Source organism: Heptranchias perlo, chromosome 37, assembly GCF_035084215.1.
Source record: "Heptranchias perlo isolate sHepPer1 chromosome 37, sHepPer1.hap1, whole genome shotgun sequence".
Classification (NCBI taxonomy): Eukaryota; Metazoa; Chordata; class Chondrichthyes; order Hexanchiformes; family Hexanchidae; genus Heptranchias; species Heptranchias perlo.
In genome coordinates, this window is record NC_090361.1 from 14,728,136 (window position 1) to 14,741,513 (window position 13,378).

The window sequence follows — 13,378 nt, forward strand, 5'->3', positions numbered from 1 at the left end:
ATCGGCCTCGGAGGGGGTGCAGCACAGATTCACCAGAATGATCCCGGGGCTAAAAGGGTTAAATTATGAGGCCAGGTTGCATAGACTAGGCTTGTATTCCCTCGAGTACAGAAGATTAAGGGGTGATCTAATTGAGGTGTTTAAGATGATTAAAGGATTTGATAGTTTCTGTCTACCCTATTTCCTCTGATGGTGGGGGGAGTCCAGAACAAGGGGGCATAACCTTAAAATTAGAGCTAGGTTCAGGGGTGATGTCAGGAAGTGTTTCTTCAGACAGAGGGGAGTGGAAATCTGGAACACTCTCCCCTAAAAGGCTGTTGAGGCTGGGGGTCAATTAAAAAATTTCAAAACTGACATCAATGGATTTTTGTTAGGCCGGGGTATTAAGGGATATGGAACCAAGGTGAGTAAATGGAGTTAAGATACTGATCAGCCTTGATCTAATTGAATGGCCTCCTCCTGTTCCTAAAACAGACTGCAGTATAACTTGCAGCTGTTAAAATCTCAATGGCAGAAAAAGCGAGTTAGCAGCTAATTTCTTTCAAGCTTCAAAAAAATACATACAAAGTTTTTAATATCACAACTAATGCCAGAAGGAAGTTGCCTCCCCGCTTATTAACTGTAGAGGAAATGGGCTGCTTGGCGTACGATCGCCTAAAGCTGCATTTCACTAAAAACTGATTTAACTAGAGCATTCGGGCCACGTGAAATTAGTCGATTATCAGAGGTTGAATGGATCAGTGACTTATCACAGATACACTGCTGTCAATCGCCAAAATAGATCTGTGCACCAACCCTTGGACACGTTTGTGGTGCTGTTTGATTACTAAGAAATATACGTAGTGAATTTTTGTGTTTTAAAGTTGTCCATTTGGCAACTCTTCAATTCCACACCGACTTAATACATGGTGACCAGGGGAGCTCTCCCCAGTGTCTTGGCCAATATTTATCCCTCAACCAACATCACTCAAAATCAGATTATCTGGTCATTTACCTCATTACATGTTTGTGGGATCTTGCTGTGTGCAAATTGGTTGCTGTGTTTATAACGGTGACGACACTTCAAAAGTACTTCATTGGCTGTAAAGCGGTTCGGGACGTCCTGAGGTGGTGAAAGGCGCTATATAAATGCAAGTCTTTCTATTTTATTTACTGTAGCAGCAGGATTTGTAAACAGTCCCGATTCACAATGTTAATATTTTTCAAAACATTCTCCTGCTCCGGTGTCACTCGGTCCAGTAATGGACTTATCGTTATTACACAGGTGTGTAATATGCTCAGTATTTTGAATCTGAAATGAAAGATGGAGCTTGCATTTATATAATTCTTCAGCACATCCTTGGGACATCCAAAATGCTTCATGGCCAATGAATTACTTTTTGAAGTCCAGTCGCTGTTATGTAGGTAAACCTGGCAGCCCATTTGCGCACAGCAAGGTCTCTCAAACAGCAAGTGAGATAAATGATCAACTAATCTTTTTTTGTTGGTGCTGGTTGAGGGATGATATTGGCCAGAACACCTAGAAGAACTCCCCTGCTCTTCAAATAGTGCTGTGGGATCATTTTACATTCACCTGAACAAGCAGACAGGCTTTGTTTAACGTTTCATCCAAAAGACGGCCCCTCTGACAGTGCGGCGTGCCCTCGGTGCGGCCCCTCCGGCGGTGCGGCGTGCCCTCGGTGCGGCCCCTCCGGCGGTGCGGCGTGCCCTCGGTGCGGCCCCTCCGGCGGTGCGGCGTGCCCTCGGTGCGGCCCCTCCGGCGGTGCGGCGTGCCCTCGGTGCGGCCCCTCCGGCGGTGCGGCGTGCCCTCGGTGCGGCCCCTCCGGCGGTGCGGCGTGCCCTCGGTGCGGCCCCTCCGGCGGTGCGGCGTGCCCTCGGTGCGGCCCCTCCGGCGGTGCGGCCCCTCCGACGGTGCGGCGTGCCCTCGGAGCCGCCCTGAGGTGTTGACCTAAATTTATGTGCTGAAGTTCTGGAGTGGGGCTCGAACCCACGACCACCTGACCACCGAGGTGAGAGTGCTCGCACTGAGCCAGACTGATGAAGCCTGTTTAACCCGTCACCATAAACACAATCTTTGCTCTGTCATGTCATCATATCCCACGTAATACTCACTCCTCAATGTCTCAGTTGCATCATTTGCCATTCTATCTTATAAAGACCACCCACCACTCCCAAATGTTGGACCGTTTCTCATGTTTTTTCTCCAGTTTGTGGCGAGCTACTTGTAGCAAGTAATTGACATTCCAAACTGTACCTCGGTGCCTCTTTGAAGTCACCCATCTTCCCCCTCCCCATCTTTCTGGGGTCTGGAGCCTGTCTTCACCCCTCCTGATATTTGTACCCAAGCCTGTTTCACTAGGTGCATCTGGGACAGCTGCTATACAGCACGGTTCTACGCAGTGCTGTTCTATACTAGAAAACTATAGGCCTATTAGTCTTAACATCTGTTGTGTGGAAGTCACTTGAATCTGTTATGAGGGAGGGAGTGACTGAGCATTTGGACAAGTATGAGCTGACCAGAGGGAGCCAGCATCATCGTTTACCTTTTCAAACTGTAGCCTTGATTTTTTTTCCGTCACCTGAGATAGTTTCCGAATTGTGGACTGTCTGAGGAGGGGGTTTATGTTATTAGGGACAGTGACTGAGCATTTGGACAAATATGAGCTGATCAGAGAGCGCCAGCATGGATTTGTAACGGGTAAGTCATGACTAACAAACATAGTTGAATTTTTTGAGGCGTTAACTAACGTGGTAGATAAGGAGGGAGTGTCCATGGATGTTATTTATATGGACTTCCAGAAGGCATTAGATAAGGTTCCACATCAGAGGCTATTAACAAAAATGGGAGCACATGGAATTGGAGGCAACCAAATGGCATGGGTCGAGAATTGGTCAGGAGGTAGGAGAGAGAGAGTAGGGATAATGGGTATGGACTCACATTGACAGGATGTGACTAGTGGGTCCCCCAGGGATCTGTACTGGGGTCTCAGCTTTTCACTATATTTAAATTTTCTGATGACACTGAGTTAGATGGCACAGTAAATAGTGTAGATGGGAGCAGAAAGTTACAAAGGGACATTGATAGATAAAGTGAGTGGGCAAACCTGTGGCAGATGGAGTTCAGTGTGGGCAAATGTGAGGTCAGCTAGTTTAGACCTAAGACAGGTAGATTATAATATTTTCTAAATGGTGAGAAGCTGGGAACTGTGGATCAGCAGAGATTTATAGGGGGCCAAGTACGGAAATCGCTAAAAGCCAGTAGACAGGAACAAAGGCTAATGGAATGTTGGCCTTTATCTCAAGAGGACTGGAGTACAAAGGGGTGGAAGTTATGTTCAGAGCTCTGGTTAGACTCCATCTGGAGAACTACGTTCAGTTCTGGGCACCGCACCTCAGGAAGGATATATTGGCCTTGGAGGGGGTGCAACGCAGATTCACCAGAATGATACCAGGGCTAAAAGGGTTAAATTATGAGGCCAGGTTGCATTCCCTCGAGTATAGAAGATTAAGGGCTGGTCTAATTGAGGATTTGATAGGGGAGATAGAGAGAAACTATTTCCTCTGATGGGAGAGTCTAGAACAAGGGGCCATAACCTTAAAATTAGAGCTAGCCTGTTCAGGGGTGATGTCAGGAAGCTCTTCTTCACACAAAGAGGAGTGGAAATCTGGAACTCTCCCCCAGAAAGCTGTGGATGCTGGAGGTCAATTGACAATTTCAAAACTGAGACTGATCGATTTTTGTTGGGTAAGGGTATTCAGGGTTACGGAACCAAGGCGGGTAGATGGAGTTGAGATACAGATCGGCCATGAATGGTGGAACAGGCTCGAGGGGCTGAATGGCCTCCTCCTGTTCCTTCCTAGGTTCAGCACTGTTCTATGCAGTTCTGCCTTACTCTCCCTCCCTTCCTGCGTCAATACGTCCAGTGCCTTGCCATTGAAGTGATTCTTGTGAGCAGCCATCAGCTGCATTTTACAGTAATGGAGCGAGGAAAAGGGAAACCTGCAAAGGTGGAGACAAAACGCAAAGTACCACAGATGCTGGAAATATGAAATAAAAACAGTAAATGCTGGAAACACTCAGCGAAGAGGGTTTATAATCTTTCTGGACGTTGACCCTCTATCAGAACGGAAAGCTCCGAGATTAATGAGCAATTTCAGTGAGGTTAGCAAAAAAAAAAACAAGGAGTGGGAGAACCAACAGATGCGCCAATCAGCGAGGAGGAGAGAAACAACACTGAGTGTAAATGTGTTAAATAACCTGCGAAGTGATTAATAGAAAACAATTAGATAATATAAATAGTCACCAGTGAAAGAGTGCAAAAGAACCAAAAAATGTGCAAATACTCGGAGTGAAAAGCCGCGAGAGGCACATGTGCAGCATCGATACGTTTAAGGGGAAGCTGGATAAACACATGAGGGAGAAAGGAATAGAAGGATATGCTGATAGGGTGGGAGGAAGTAGGGAGGGAGGAGGCTCATATGGAGCATAAATACCGGCATGGACCAGTTGGGCCGAATGGCCTGTTTCTGTGCTGTAAATACTATGTTAAAGCATAAGAACTAAAGGAAAAATGGAACAAGCTATTGATCAAGCAGATCTGAAATTAAAGCAGAAATTGCAACTGAAGCACCGAGGACCTGCCAATGGGGAAGAGAAAAGGTGAGCGCTCACACCATGGTTCTCTGACCCCACTGACTGTGCTGTGACGATTGGCCTCCAACCCGACTGCCAATCCTTCCCTCCATCCCTCGGACAGACTGACAGACAGACCCTCCCCACATCGCACGCACCCAAGACTGTGAATAAAATGGAGGGCGTAGCTAAGATGTGAAGTTACTAAAGCCGATATTAAGACCAGGGTGCCCAACAGAATGATGAACCTTGCTGTGTCTGGCCTGTTTCCTGGGCTGCAGCTCTTCACGTTGTCAACTGTGGCGCAGTGGGTAGCACGGTCGCCTCGAAGTTTCTCCTGCCTTCAAAACTGCCATCATTACTCCCTCCTCAAAGTCCACCCCGACCCATCCATTCTAACTACCACCCCGTCTCACATCCCCTTGCCTTCCTTAGAGTGTACAGCACAGAAACAGGCCATTCGGCCCAACAGGTCTATGCCGGTGTTTATGCTCCACACGAGCTTCATCTCACCCTATCACCTATCCTTCTATTCCTTTCTCCCTCGTGTGTTTATCTAGCTTCCCCTTAAATGTATCTGTTATTCGCCTCAACTACTCCTTGTGGTATGAGTTCCACATTCTCACCACTCTCTGGGTAAAGAAGTTTCTCCTGAATTCCCTATTGGATTTAAGAACATAAGAAACAGGAGCAGGAGTAGGCCAATCGGCCCCTCGAGCCTGCTCCGCCATTCAATAAGATCATGGCTGATCTGATCCTAACCTCAAATCTAAAGAACACAAGAAGTAGGAGCAGGACCCGGCCACTCAGCCCCTGGGCCCTCTCCGCCACCCACAGGGCCTTGACCGATCCGAACTCGGCTTCATGTCCAATTTCCTGCCCGCTCCCCGTAACCCCTAATTCCCTTTACTTCTAGGAAACTGTCTCTTTCTGTTTTAAATTTATTAGTGACTATCTGATATTTATGGCCCCTAGTTTTGGTCTGCCCCGCAAGTGGGACTATCTTCTCTACGACTACCCTATCGAACCCCTTTCATTATCTTAAAGACCTCTATCAGGTCACTTACATGATTTGGTTCTCGTGTCTCTGTATTAATTGAATGGGTGCTTTTACTGTCCGCACCTTGTCAGTATCAGGTATCCTTTTGGACATCCAGTGATTGACCAACAACAACTTGCATTTATATAGCGCCTTTAACATTGTAAAATATCCCAAGGCGCTTCACAGGAACGTTATCAGACAAAATTTGACACCGAGCCACATAAGGAGATATTAGGGACAGGTGACTAAAAGCTTGGTCAAGGAGGTAGGTTTTAAGGAGCGTCTTAAAGGAGGAGAGAGAGGCGGAGGGACGAAGAAGTTTAGGGAGGGAATTCCAGAGCTTAGGGCCTAGACAGCTGAAGGCACGGCCGCCAATGGTGGAGCGATGAAAATCGGGGAGGGGCCAGGGGCAAGAATGAGGAGTGCAGAGATCTCAGAGGGTTGTAGGGCTGGTGGAAGTTACAGAAATAGGGAGGGGCGAGGCCATGGAAGGATTTGAAGAATTTTAAATTCAAGGCCAATAAGTTTTATGATGCTAAGAGGCAATTTTCCCCTCAAAAGTCCCAGAATCAGAAGGGTATTGACTAAAACTTGAACAAAACGATTGATTCTGCCATGTCAGAAGGATCCAGTTGTTACCAGTAGCTCCAGGACACCATCAGCACCTAACCTGTACCTAGTCCAAGTGTGTTTAACTCAGGATAGACTCAGCCATGTCCCAGTCTGTGGAAGGCTACACTGCACCTGACTGAAGGACACTGCTGAAGGTCTCTCAGGTCTCGAAGCATTCTGCCATTGGTTATGTTGAGATATTCTCTCGAGGGTTATGTATTAACCAAAGTACTTCATGTTCACGGCACTCCCATGCCATTGAGGAGGTACCTTGAATCCACTTTGTAGTTTCCTAAGAAGATGTTGACTGACCCGACCACAATCTCAAAAATAAATTGAGCAAACTGCTTCAAGATAAGAACAAAACATTTTAGGGAAAAAGTTTGTTTGGTTATTTTCCTGCCAATTTTCTCGTCTGCCCTCCCCAAATCATTGACTTATTTCTAGGGAACGGTTACACACGTACCAGATACGCTCTGGTACTTCACCCAAGGGTTATTCATGTGTCAGCAGCCTATTCAACCACAGGGGCATCGCAGTGGGCCAGACTACAGAGATTACGGGGCGATTTGATAGAGGTGTTTTAGAGTATGAAGGGATGGGATAGATCACTGTTTCGAATGATTGAGGGGTCTAGAACGAGGAAACAGATTTTTCTTTTTACTCGTTCATGGGATGTGGGCATCGCTGGCAAGGCCGGCATTTATTGCTCATCCCTAATTGCCCTTGAGAAGGTGGTGGTGAGCCGCCTTCTTGAACCGCTGCAGTCCGTGTGGTGAAGGTTCTCCCACAGTGCTGTTAGGAAGGGAGTTCCAGGATTTTGTCCCAGCGATGATAAAGGAACGGCGATATATTTCCAAGTCGGGATGGTGTGTGACTTGGAGGGGAACGTGCAGGTGGTGTTGTTCCCATGTGCCTGCTGCTCTTGTCCTTCTAGGTGGTAGAGGTTGCGGGTTTGGGAGGTGCTGTTCAAGAAGCCTTGGCGAGTTGCTGCAGTGCATCCTGTGGACGGTACACACTGCAGCCACAGTGCGCCGGTGGTGAATGTTTAGGGTGGTGGATGGGGTGCCAATCAAGTGGGCTGCTTTATCTTGGATGGTGTCGAGCTTCTTGAGTGTTGTTGGAGCTGCACTCATCCAGGCAAGTGGAGAGTATTCCATCGCACTCCTGACTTGTGCCTTGTAGATGGTGGAAAGGCTTTGGGGAGTCAGGAGGTGAGTCACTCGCCGCAGAATACCCAGCCTCTGACCTGCTCTCGTAGCCACAGTATTTATATGGCTGGTCCAGTTAAGTTTCTGGTCAATGGTGACCCCCAGGATGTTGATGGTGGGGGATTTGGCAATGGTAATGCCGTTGAATGTCATGGGGAGGTGGTTAGATTCTCTCTTGTTGGAGATGGTCATTGCCTGGCACTTATCTGGCGTGAATGTTACTTGCCACTTCTGAGCCCAAGCCTGGATGTTGTCCAGGTCTTGCTGCATGCGGGCTCGGACTGCTTCATTATTTGAGGGGTTGCGAATGGCACTGAACACTGTGCAGTCATCAGCGAACATCCCCATTTCTGACCTTATGATGGAGGGAAGGTCATTGATGAAGCAGCTGAAGATGGTTGGGCCTAGGACACTGCCCTGAGGAACTCCTGCAGCAATGTCCTGGGGTTGAGATGATTGGCCTCCAACAACCACTACCATCTTCCTTTGTGCTAGGTATGACTCCAGCCATTGGAGCGTTTTCCCCCTGATTCCCATTGACTTCAATTTTTCTAGGGCTCCTTGGTGCCACACTCGGTCAAATGCTGCCTTGATGTCAAGGGCAGTCACTCTCACCTCACCTTGATATCACGTGGAGTGAATCGAATAGGCTGAAGACTGGCTTCTATGATGGTGGGGATATTGGGAGGAGGCCGAGATGGATCATCCACTCGGCACTTCTGGCTGAAGATAGTTGCAAACGCTTCAGCCTTGTCTTTTGCACTCGCTTGCTGGACTCTGCCATCGTTGAGGATGGGGATGTTTACAGAGCCGCCTCCTCCCGTTAGTTGTTTAATTGTCCACCACCATTCACGACTGGATGTGGCAGGACTGCAGAGCTTTGATCTGATCCATTGGTTGTAGAATCACTTAGCTCTGTCTATAGCATGTTGCTTCCACTGTTTAGCTTGCATGTAGTCCTGAGTTGTCCCTTCACCAGGTTGGCACCTCATTTTTAGGTATGCCTAGTGCTGCTCCTGGCATGCTCTTCTACACTCCTCGTTGAACCAGGATTGATCCCCTGGCTTGTTGGTAATGGTAGAGTGAGGAATATGCCGGGCCGTGAGGTTAGATTGTGCTGGAATACAATGCTGCTGCTGATGGCCCACAGAGCCTCATGGATGAGGTGCTTAGATCTGTTCTGAATCTATCCCATTTAGCACGGTGGTAGTGCCACACAACACGTTGGATGGTGTCCTCAGTGAGAAGACGGAACTTCGTCTCCACGAGGACTGTGCAGTGGTCGCTCCTACCAATACCGTGATGGACAGATGCATCTGCGACAGGTGTATTGGTGAGGACGAGGTCAAGTAAGTTTTTCCCTCGTGTTGGTTCGCTCACCACCTGCCGCAGGCCCAGTCTGGCAGCTGTGTCCTTCAGGACTCGGCCAGTAGTGGTGCTACCGAGCCATTCATGGCGATGGACATTGAAGTCCCCCACCCAGGGTACATTCTGTGCCCTTGCTACCCTCATTGCTTCCTCCAAGTGGTGCTCAACATGGAGGAGGACTGATTCATCAGCTGAGGGAGGGCAGTAGGTGGTAATCAGCAGGAGACCTAAGAGTAAATGTAAGATCTTTAGGACTTGGAGCAGAAGAAATGTTTTTACACAGAAGGTTGTGGAATGTACCACCAGAGTTAGTGATTGAAGCAGAGACTATGTCAGCATTTAAGAATGTGTTAGATAGGTGGGTGAAGGAAAGAAGAATAAAGGGATATGGGAAGAGAGCAGAGACTTTGAGTTCACATTACTACAGAGACTTGAGCATAAAATCCAGGCTGACACTCCAGTGCCATACTGAGGGAGTGCTGCGTTGTCAGAGCTGCCGTCTTTCGTATGAGACGCCAAACTGAGGCCCCGTTTGACCCCTCAGGTGGACGCCAAAGATCCCATGGCACTATTTCCAAGAAAAGCAGGGGAGTTCTCCCCGGTGTCCTGGCCCATATTTATCCCTCAACCAACATCACTAAACCAAGGGGGATAAATTCGATAAGGATCATTTTCGGGCGGGGGGTAGCCTGATGCACGAGTGCCCCGTGCCCGATGGACCCTACACAGAGAGCACGTGAACATCATGCTGCCTGCTAATTATCATTGAAATCTCCGTGCAGCCAGCGCTACCCACGCTGCTGAGAGGCTGCACAGAGAATGAGGAAGTTGGAAATGGGGCGTGCACAGCGCACGTCATCAGCAGCCTGCATCTCTTAAAGGTGCAGGTGCACATTTCAAATGGCAGGTACACCGCTTACTTGAAGGAGGGAAAGATGGCCACGAGGATAGCAGGACCGGCATGAGAGGGCTCCACGCTACTCCGATGATGCTCTGAAGGCCCTGGTGGAAGGCATGGACGAGAGGAGGACCAATATATACCCACAGGGTGGCCGGAGACCCTCCAGACTGCAGCTCCGCAGGCAGTGGTGCAGGAAGTAAACGCCAGGAGCATTGCACCATGTGCGTGCCGAAAGAAGTTCAATGATTTGACACGAGTGGTCAAGGTGAGTGAATGCAAGTGGCACATTCTACCAACTGCAGCACTGCTCCATGCATCGCACCCACCAACAAACACTGCCCATCCAAAAGCAATGCTGCACTCGGCATGCTGCATCTCACCTGCACGTAGTACCACACAATCACAAGTCACACAAACCAGCAGCTATTCGACCACGACAGGCACATCAACCACACACCTTGCAGGATACTCACTGACACACTGTCCTCTGTCTTGCAGGAGAAGGTGGCGCATAACAGTCGGCAGCAGGAGGGACCTGAGGGTGGATAAGCACATTTACACTTCCTCGCCCCCCTAGAGGAGACGGTGCTTCGGATCATTGGGCGGGCCATCGCTGCAGCCGTCACAACATGCCGTGCTGGAGGCCCTGATGAAGGGGGTCCCTGCATATCTAATGCTCCTTCTCCTTTTCCACATCTCCCTCCTCCCATAATCTTTTCTGACTCGCGTGCTGTGGATGCTGTCAGCACACACCTCTTACTTGCTCCTCTCCCCACTCCACAACTCAACCTGTTTCCCTTTGTCATTGCAGATACCCAAGAACACGTGGTGGCACCGTCCAAGGATGAGGGGGACACTGAAGCCACACCGTCACTCGATCTGACACTTGCTTCCACCAGCTCAGAGACTGACACTGCGCGTCCTTTAGAAGCTAGGTTAGAGGAGGGATCTGCACATGGTGAGAGACCGGGCACGAGTGCCCAGGAGCCGGGGCGGAGGGAACGGATTCTACAGGTGCCAGCTCACCAGAGGGCGAGGTCGCTCACTAGTTCTGCTGCAGAGGAGTCAGATGCGGACTTCGATGGGCCAGGCTACAGAAGACGGCTGATGGGCGTGCACCAACAAATGCTTGGGGCACTGGAAAACCTGCCAGAAAGCCTGCGCACAATGAAAAGGGCCACGGAGGAGTCCAGCTCCAACTTGGCACAGGGCTTTGCGCAGAGCTTGGAGCGCATCCTTTCCAACGTGGAACGGGTGGTCACCTCCATCAGCGCACCTGTGGAACCCACCATGATGCAGCGTCTGATGACCGATGTCACAGCTTCCAGTGCAGCACAAACATCTGCCATCCAAAGTCTGACTGCTGCATTGGAAGCTCAGACTGCTGCTATCGTGGCTCTGGGGACCACTGTGGAACGGGGCTTCCAGGGCGTCACAGCAATCCGTTCTCCAGCTGATCACCAGGATTGCTGAGGTGCCGCCCCGGGAGAGTGGCAGTGGCGCCATGGCAGTCGGACCAGCTGTCCCCTCTCGGCACGACAGCCTTCCTGCTCCCACCCCTGCCACTCTGCCAGTGCCCCTGTTGTTGCCTCTCGACCAGCCAGGCCAGACTGCTACAGCCCATGCTGAGTTGGTGCAGTCTGAAGCCGGGCCCACCCGGCCCAGAGCTGCTCGAGATTGTCCTCCAAGGCCATCTGCATGCTCCTCCATGGAAGGCCAGCAGCCTCCCACCACCCGTGCTCCAGCCACTGGGGAAACACCTCGTAGGAGCACTAGAATAGGTAAAGGCACACGGACAACAGGCACTGAGGGAATGCACAAGGGTGAATAGTTCTGTTATATTTGCATAATTTCATTTATTCATTGATAAATGAGACTTTGATTTTGCATTTGGTGTTTTTTTTATTTATGCAATGAGCTGAGAGGGAAACCAATATGTAATCAGATGGAGGGCGATTTGATTGTCTTGTGGGAGCGGAAAGGTGGGGAGTGTAGGACTGTTGATGAGTTGGGGGGGTGTAGTTCACATTATTGATAGCGGGCACGGATCAGGCGAGCACGCAGATCCCTTGCAGACAAGGCGTGTGATTCCTGTTGCGACCTTGCGTCTTGCTCCACATCCTCTCCCGGCTCCACCCTCTCCTCCACCTCCTCAGCCTCCTCCTCTGTCTCAGGGACTTCTCCAATCATTGGTGGCAAAGGCTGGTCCCTCGTGATGGCGAGGTTGTGCAGCATGCAGCAGACCACCACAAATCTGCCCACCCACTCGGGAGTACTGCAGGGCTCCTCCAGACCGGTCCAGGCAGCAGAAGTGTTGTCTGAGGACGCCTATGCTGTGCTCCACGATGTTGCGTGTGGCAGCATGCGTCTCGCTATAGGCCTGCTGCGCAAGTGTGCGTGGGTTCCTGACCGGTGTCATGAGCCACGGCGTGAGGGGCTAGCCCTTGTCGCCTAATAGCCTTTAACTTGCCGAGTCGGATGAAAGATAGCTGGCACGTTGGACTGCCTCGTGACGAAGGTGTCGTGACTGCTCCCAGGGTAGGGGTCATCGACCTCCATGATTCGTGCGTGTGGTCGCACACCAGCTGTACGTTGAGGGAGTGGAAGCCCTTTTGGTTGACTAAGACGGCTGAGTTGATGGGCGGGGCTCGCAGGGCAATATGCGTACACTCAATGGCACCTGCACCATGGGGAAGCCAGCAATGTGGGCGAACCCCCGCGCTCGCTCGTTCTGCTCCTCTCTGTGGAGAGGGAAGGTGATGAACCTGTTCCTCATCTGGTACAGTGCATCGATGACCTCCCTTATGCAGCAGTGCACATGTCGCCAGCGGAGACCTGAAATGATCCTGAGCCGTAGAAAGTCAGCACCACAGTGACCTTCACAGGCACAGGCAATACTGTCCTCGCCCTGCTCTGAGGCTGCAGTTGTGGCCGCACCAGTTGACAGATCTCGGTCACTGCTTCCTTGGTGAACCTCAGGCATCGGATGCAATCCTCCTCGGTCATGTTGAGGTAAGAGAATTGGTCCCAGTAGGGCCTCCTGCTCAGTGCCCTGCGCCTCCTCGTCCTCCGTCTCCTCACAGCTTGACCTGCTATGCGTGGCCTCTCTGCATGCTCCCAGTCGTGCTCAATGCCCAGCGGGAGCCCTGTCAGACCGCCCATGGTTGGCAGGAATGTTGTTCAACCACTGTTGTAACTTTCCGAACCGTAAGGCAGTACCTGCCAAGCCACTCTCAAAAGTAGTCTAGGAACTCGCAGTAAGAATAGGGAGCTTCATAAAACACTTCCTGCTCCATCAGCAGCCAGAAGCAATAATCCAGCAACTAACCTGCAATGCCTGCATAGCCCCTTTAAATAGCGCTGGCAGGGGGGTCCTTCAGGCACTGTTAAGACGCGGTCAGATGGTCGGGGTTAAGACACCATTTTGGACCTTAACACTCAACTCAATGCACAGTCTATCACTTTAAATCAGCGTTGCACCCTGATTGTATCCATTTTCTCCCTACTTTACATGATTCCAGCGTTCGGTGTTTGCGCCTGCGATAACTCCTATACCAAGATGGCGTCCGGCGCACGTCACGCTGGAAACGTGCATGTGCATCCAAGACGCC

At 50.3% G+C, this 13,378-nt stretch overlaps 1 protein-coding gene across 2 annotated transcripts in view; it reads left to right on the forward strand.

The window, feature by feature from the left end:
- Positions 1–13,378, forward strand: part of LOC137304529 (sterile alpha motif domain-containing protein 1-like) — a 69,896-nt gene that overhangs the window by 12,502 nt on the left and 44,016 nt on the right. Inside the window, exon 3 of one of the 2 annotated variants that reach the window (XM_067973164.1) lies at positions 10,579–11,654. The exons of the other annotated variant lie outside the window; for it this stretch is intronic. Coding sequence (XP_067829265.1) covers positions 10,579–11,240 — 662 coding nt within the window. The 3' untranslated portion in view covers positions 11,241–11,654. Of the gene's footprint in view, positions 1–10,578; positions 11,655–13,378 lie in introns of those variants that run through there. 2 annotated transcript variants of the gene reach the window in all.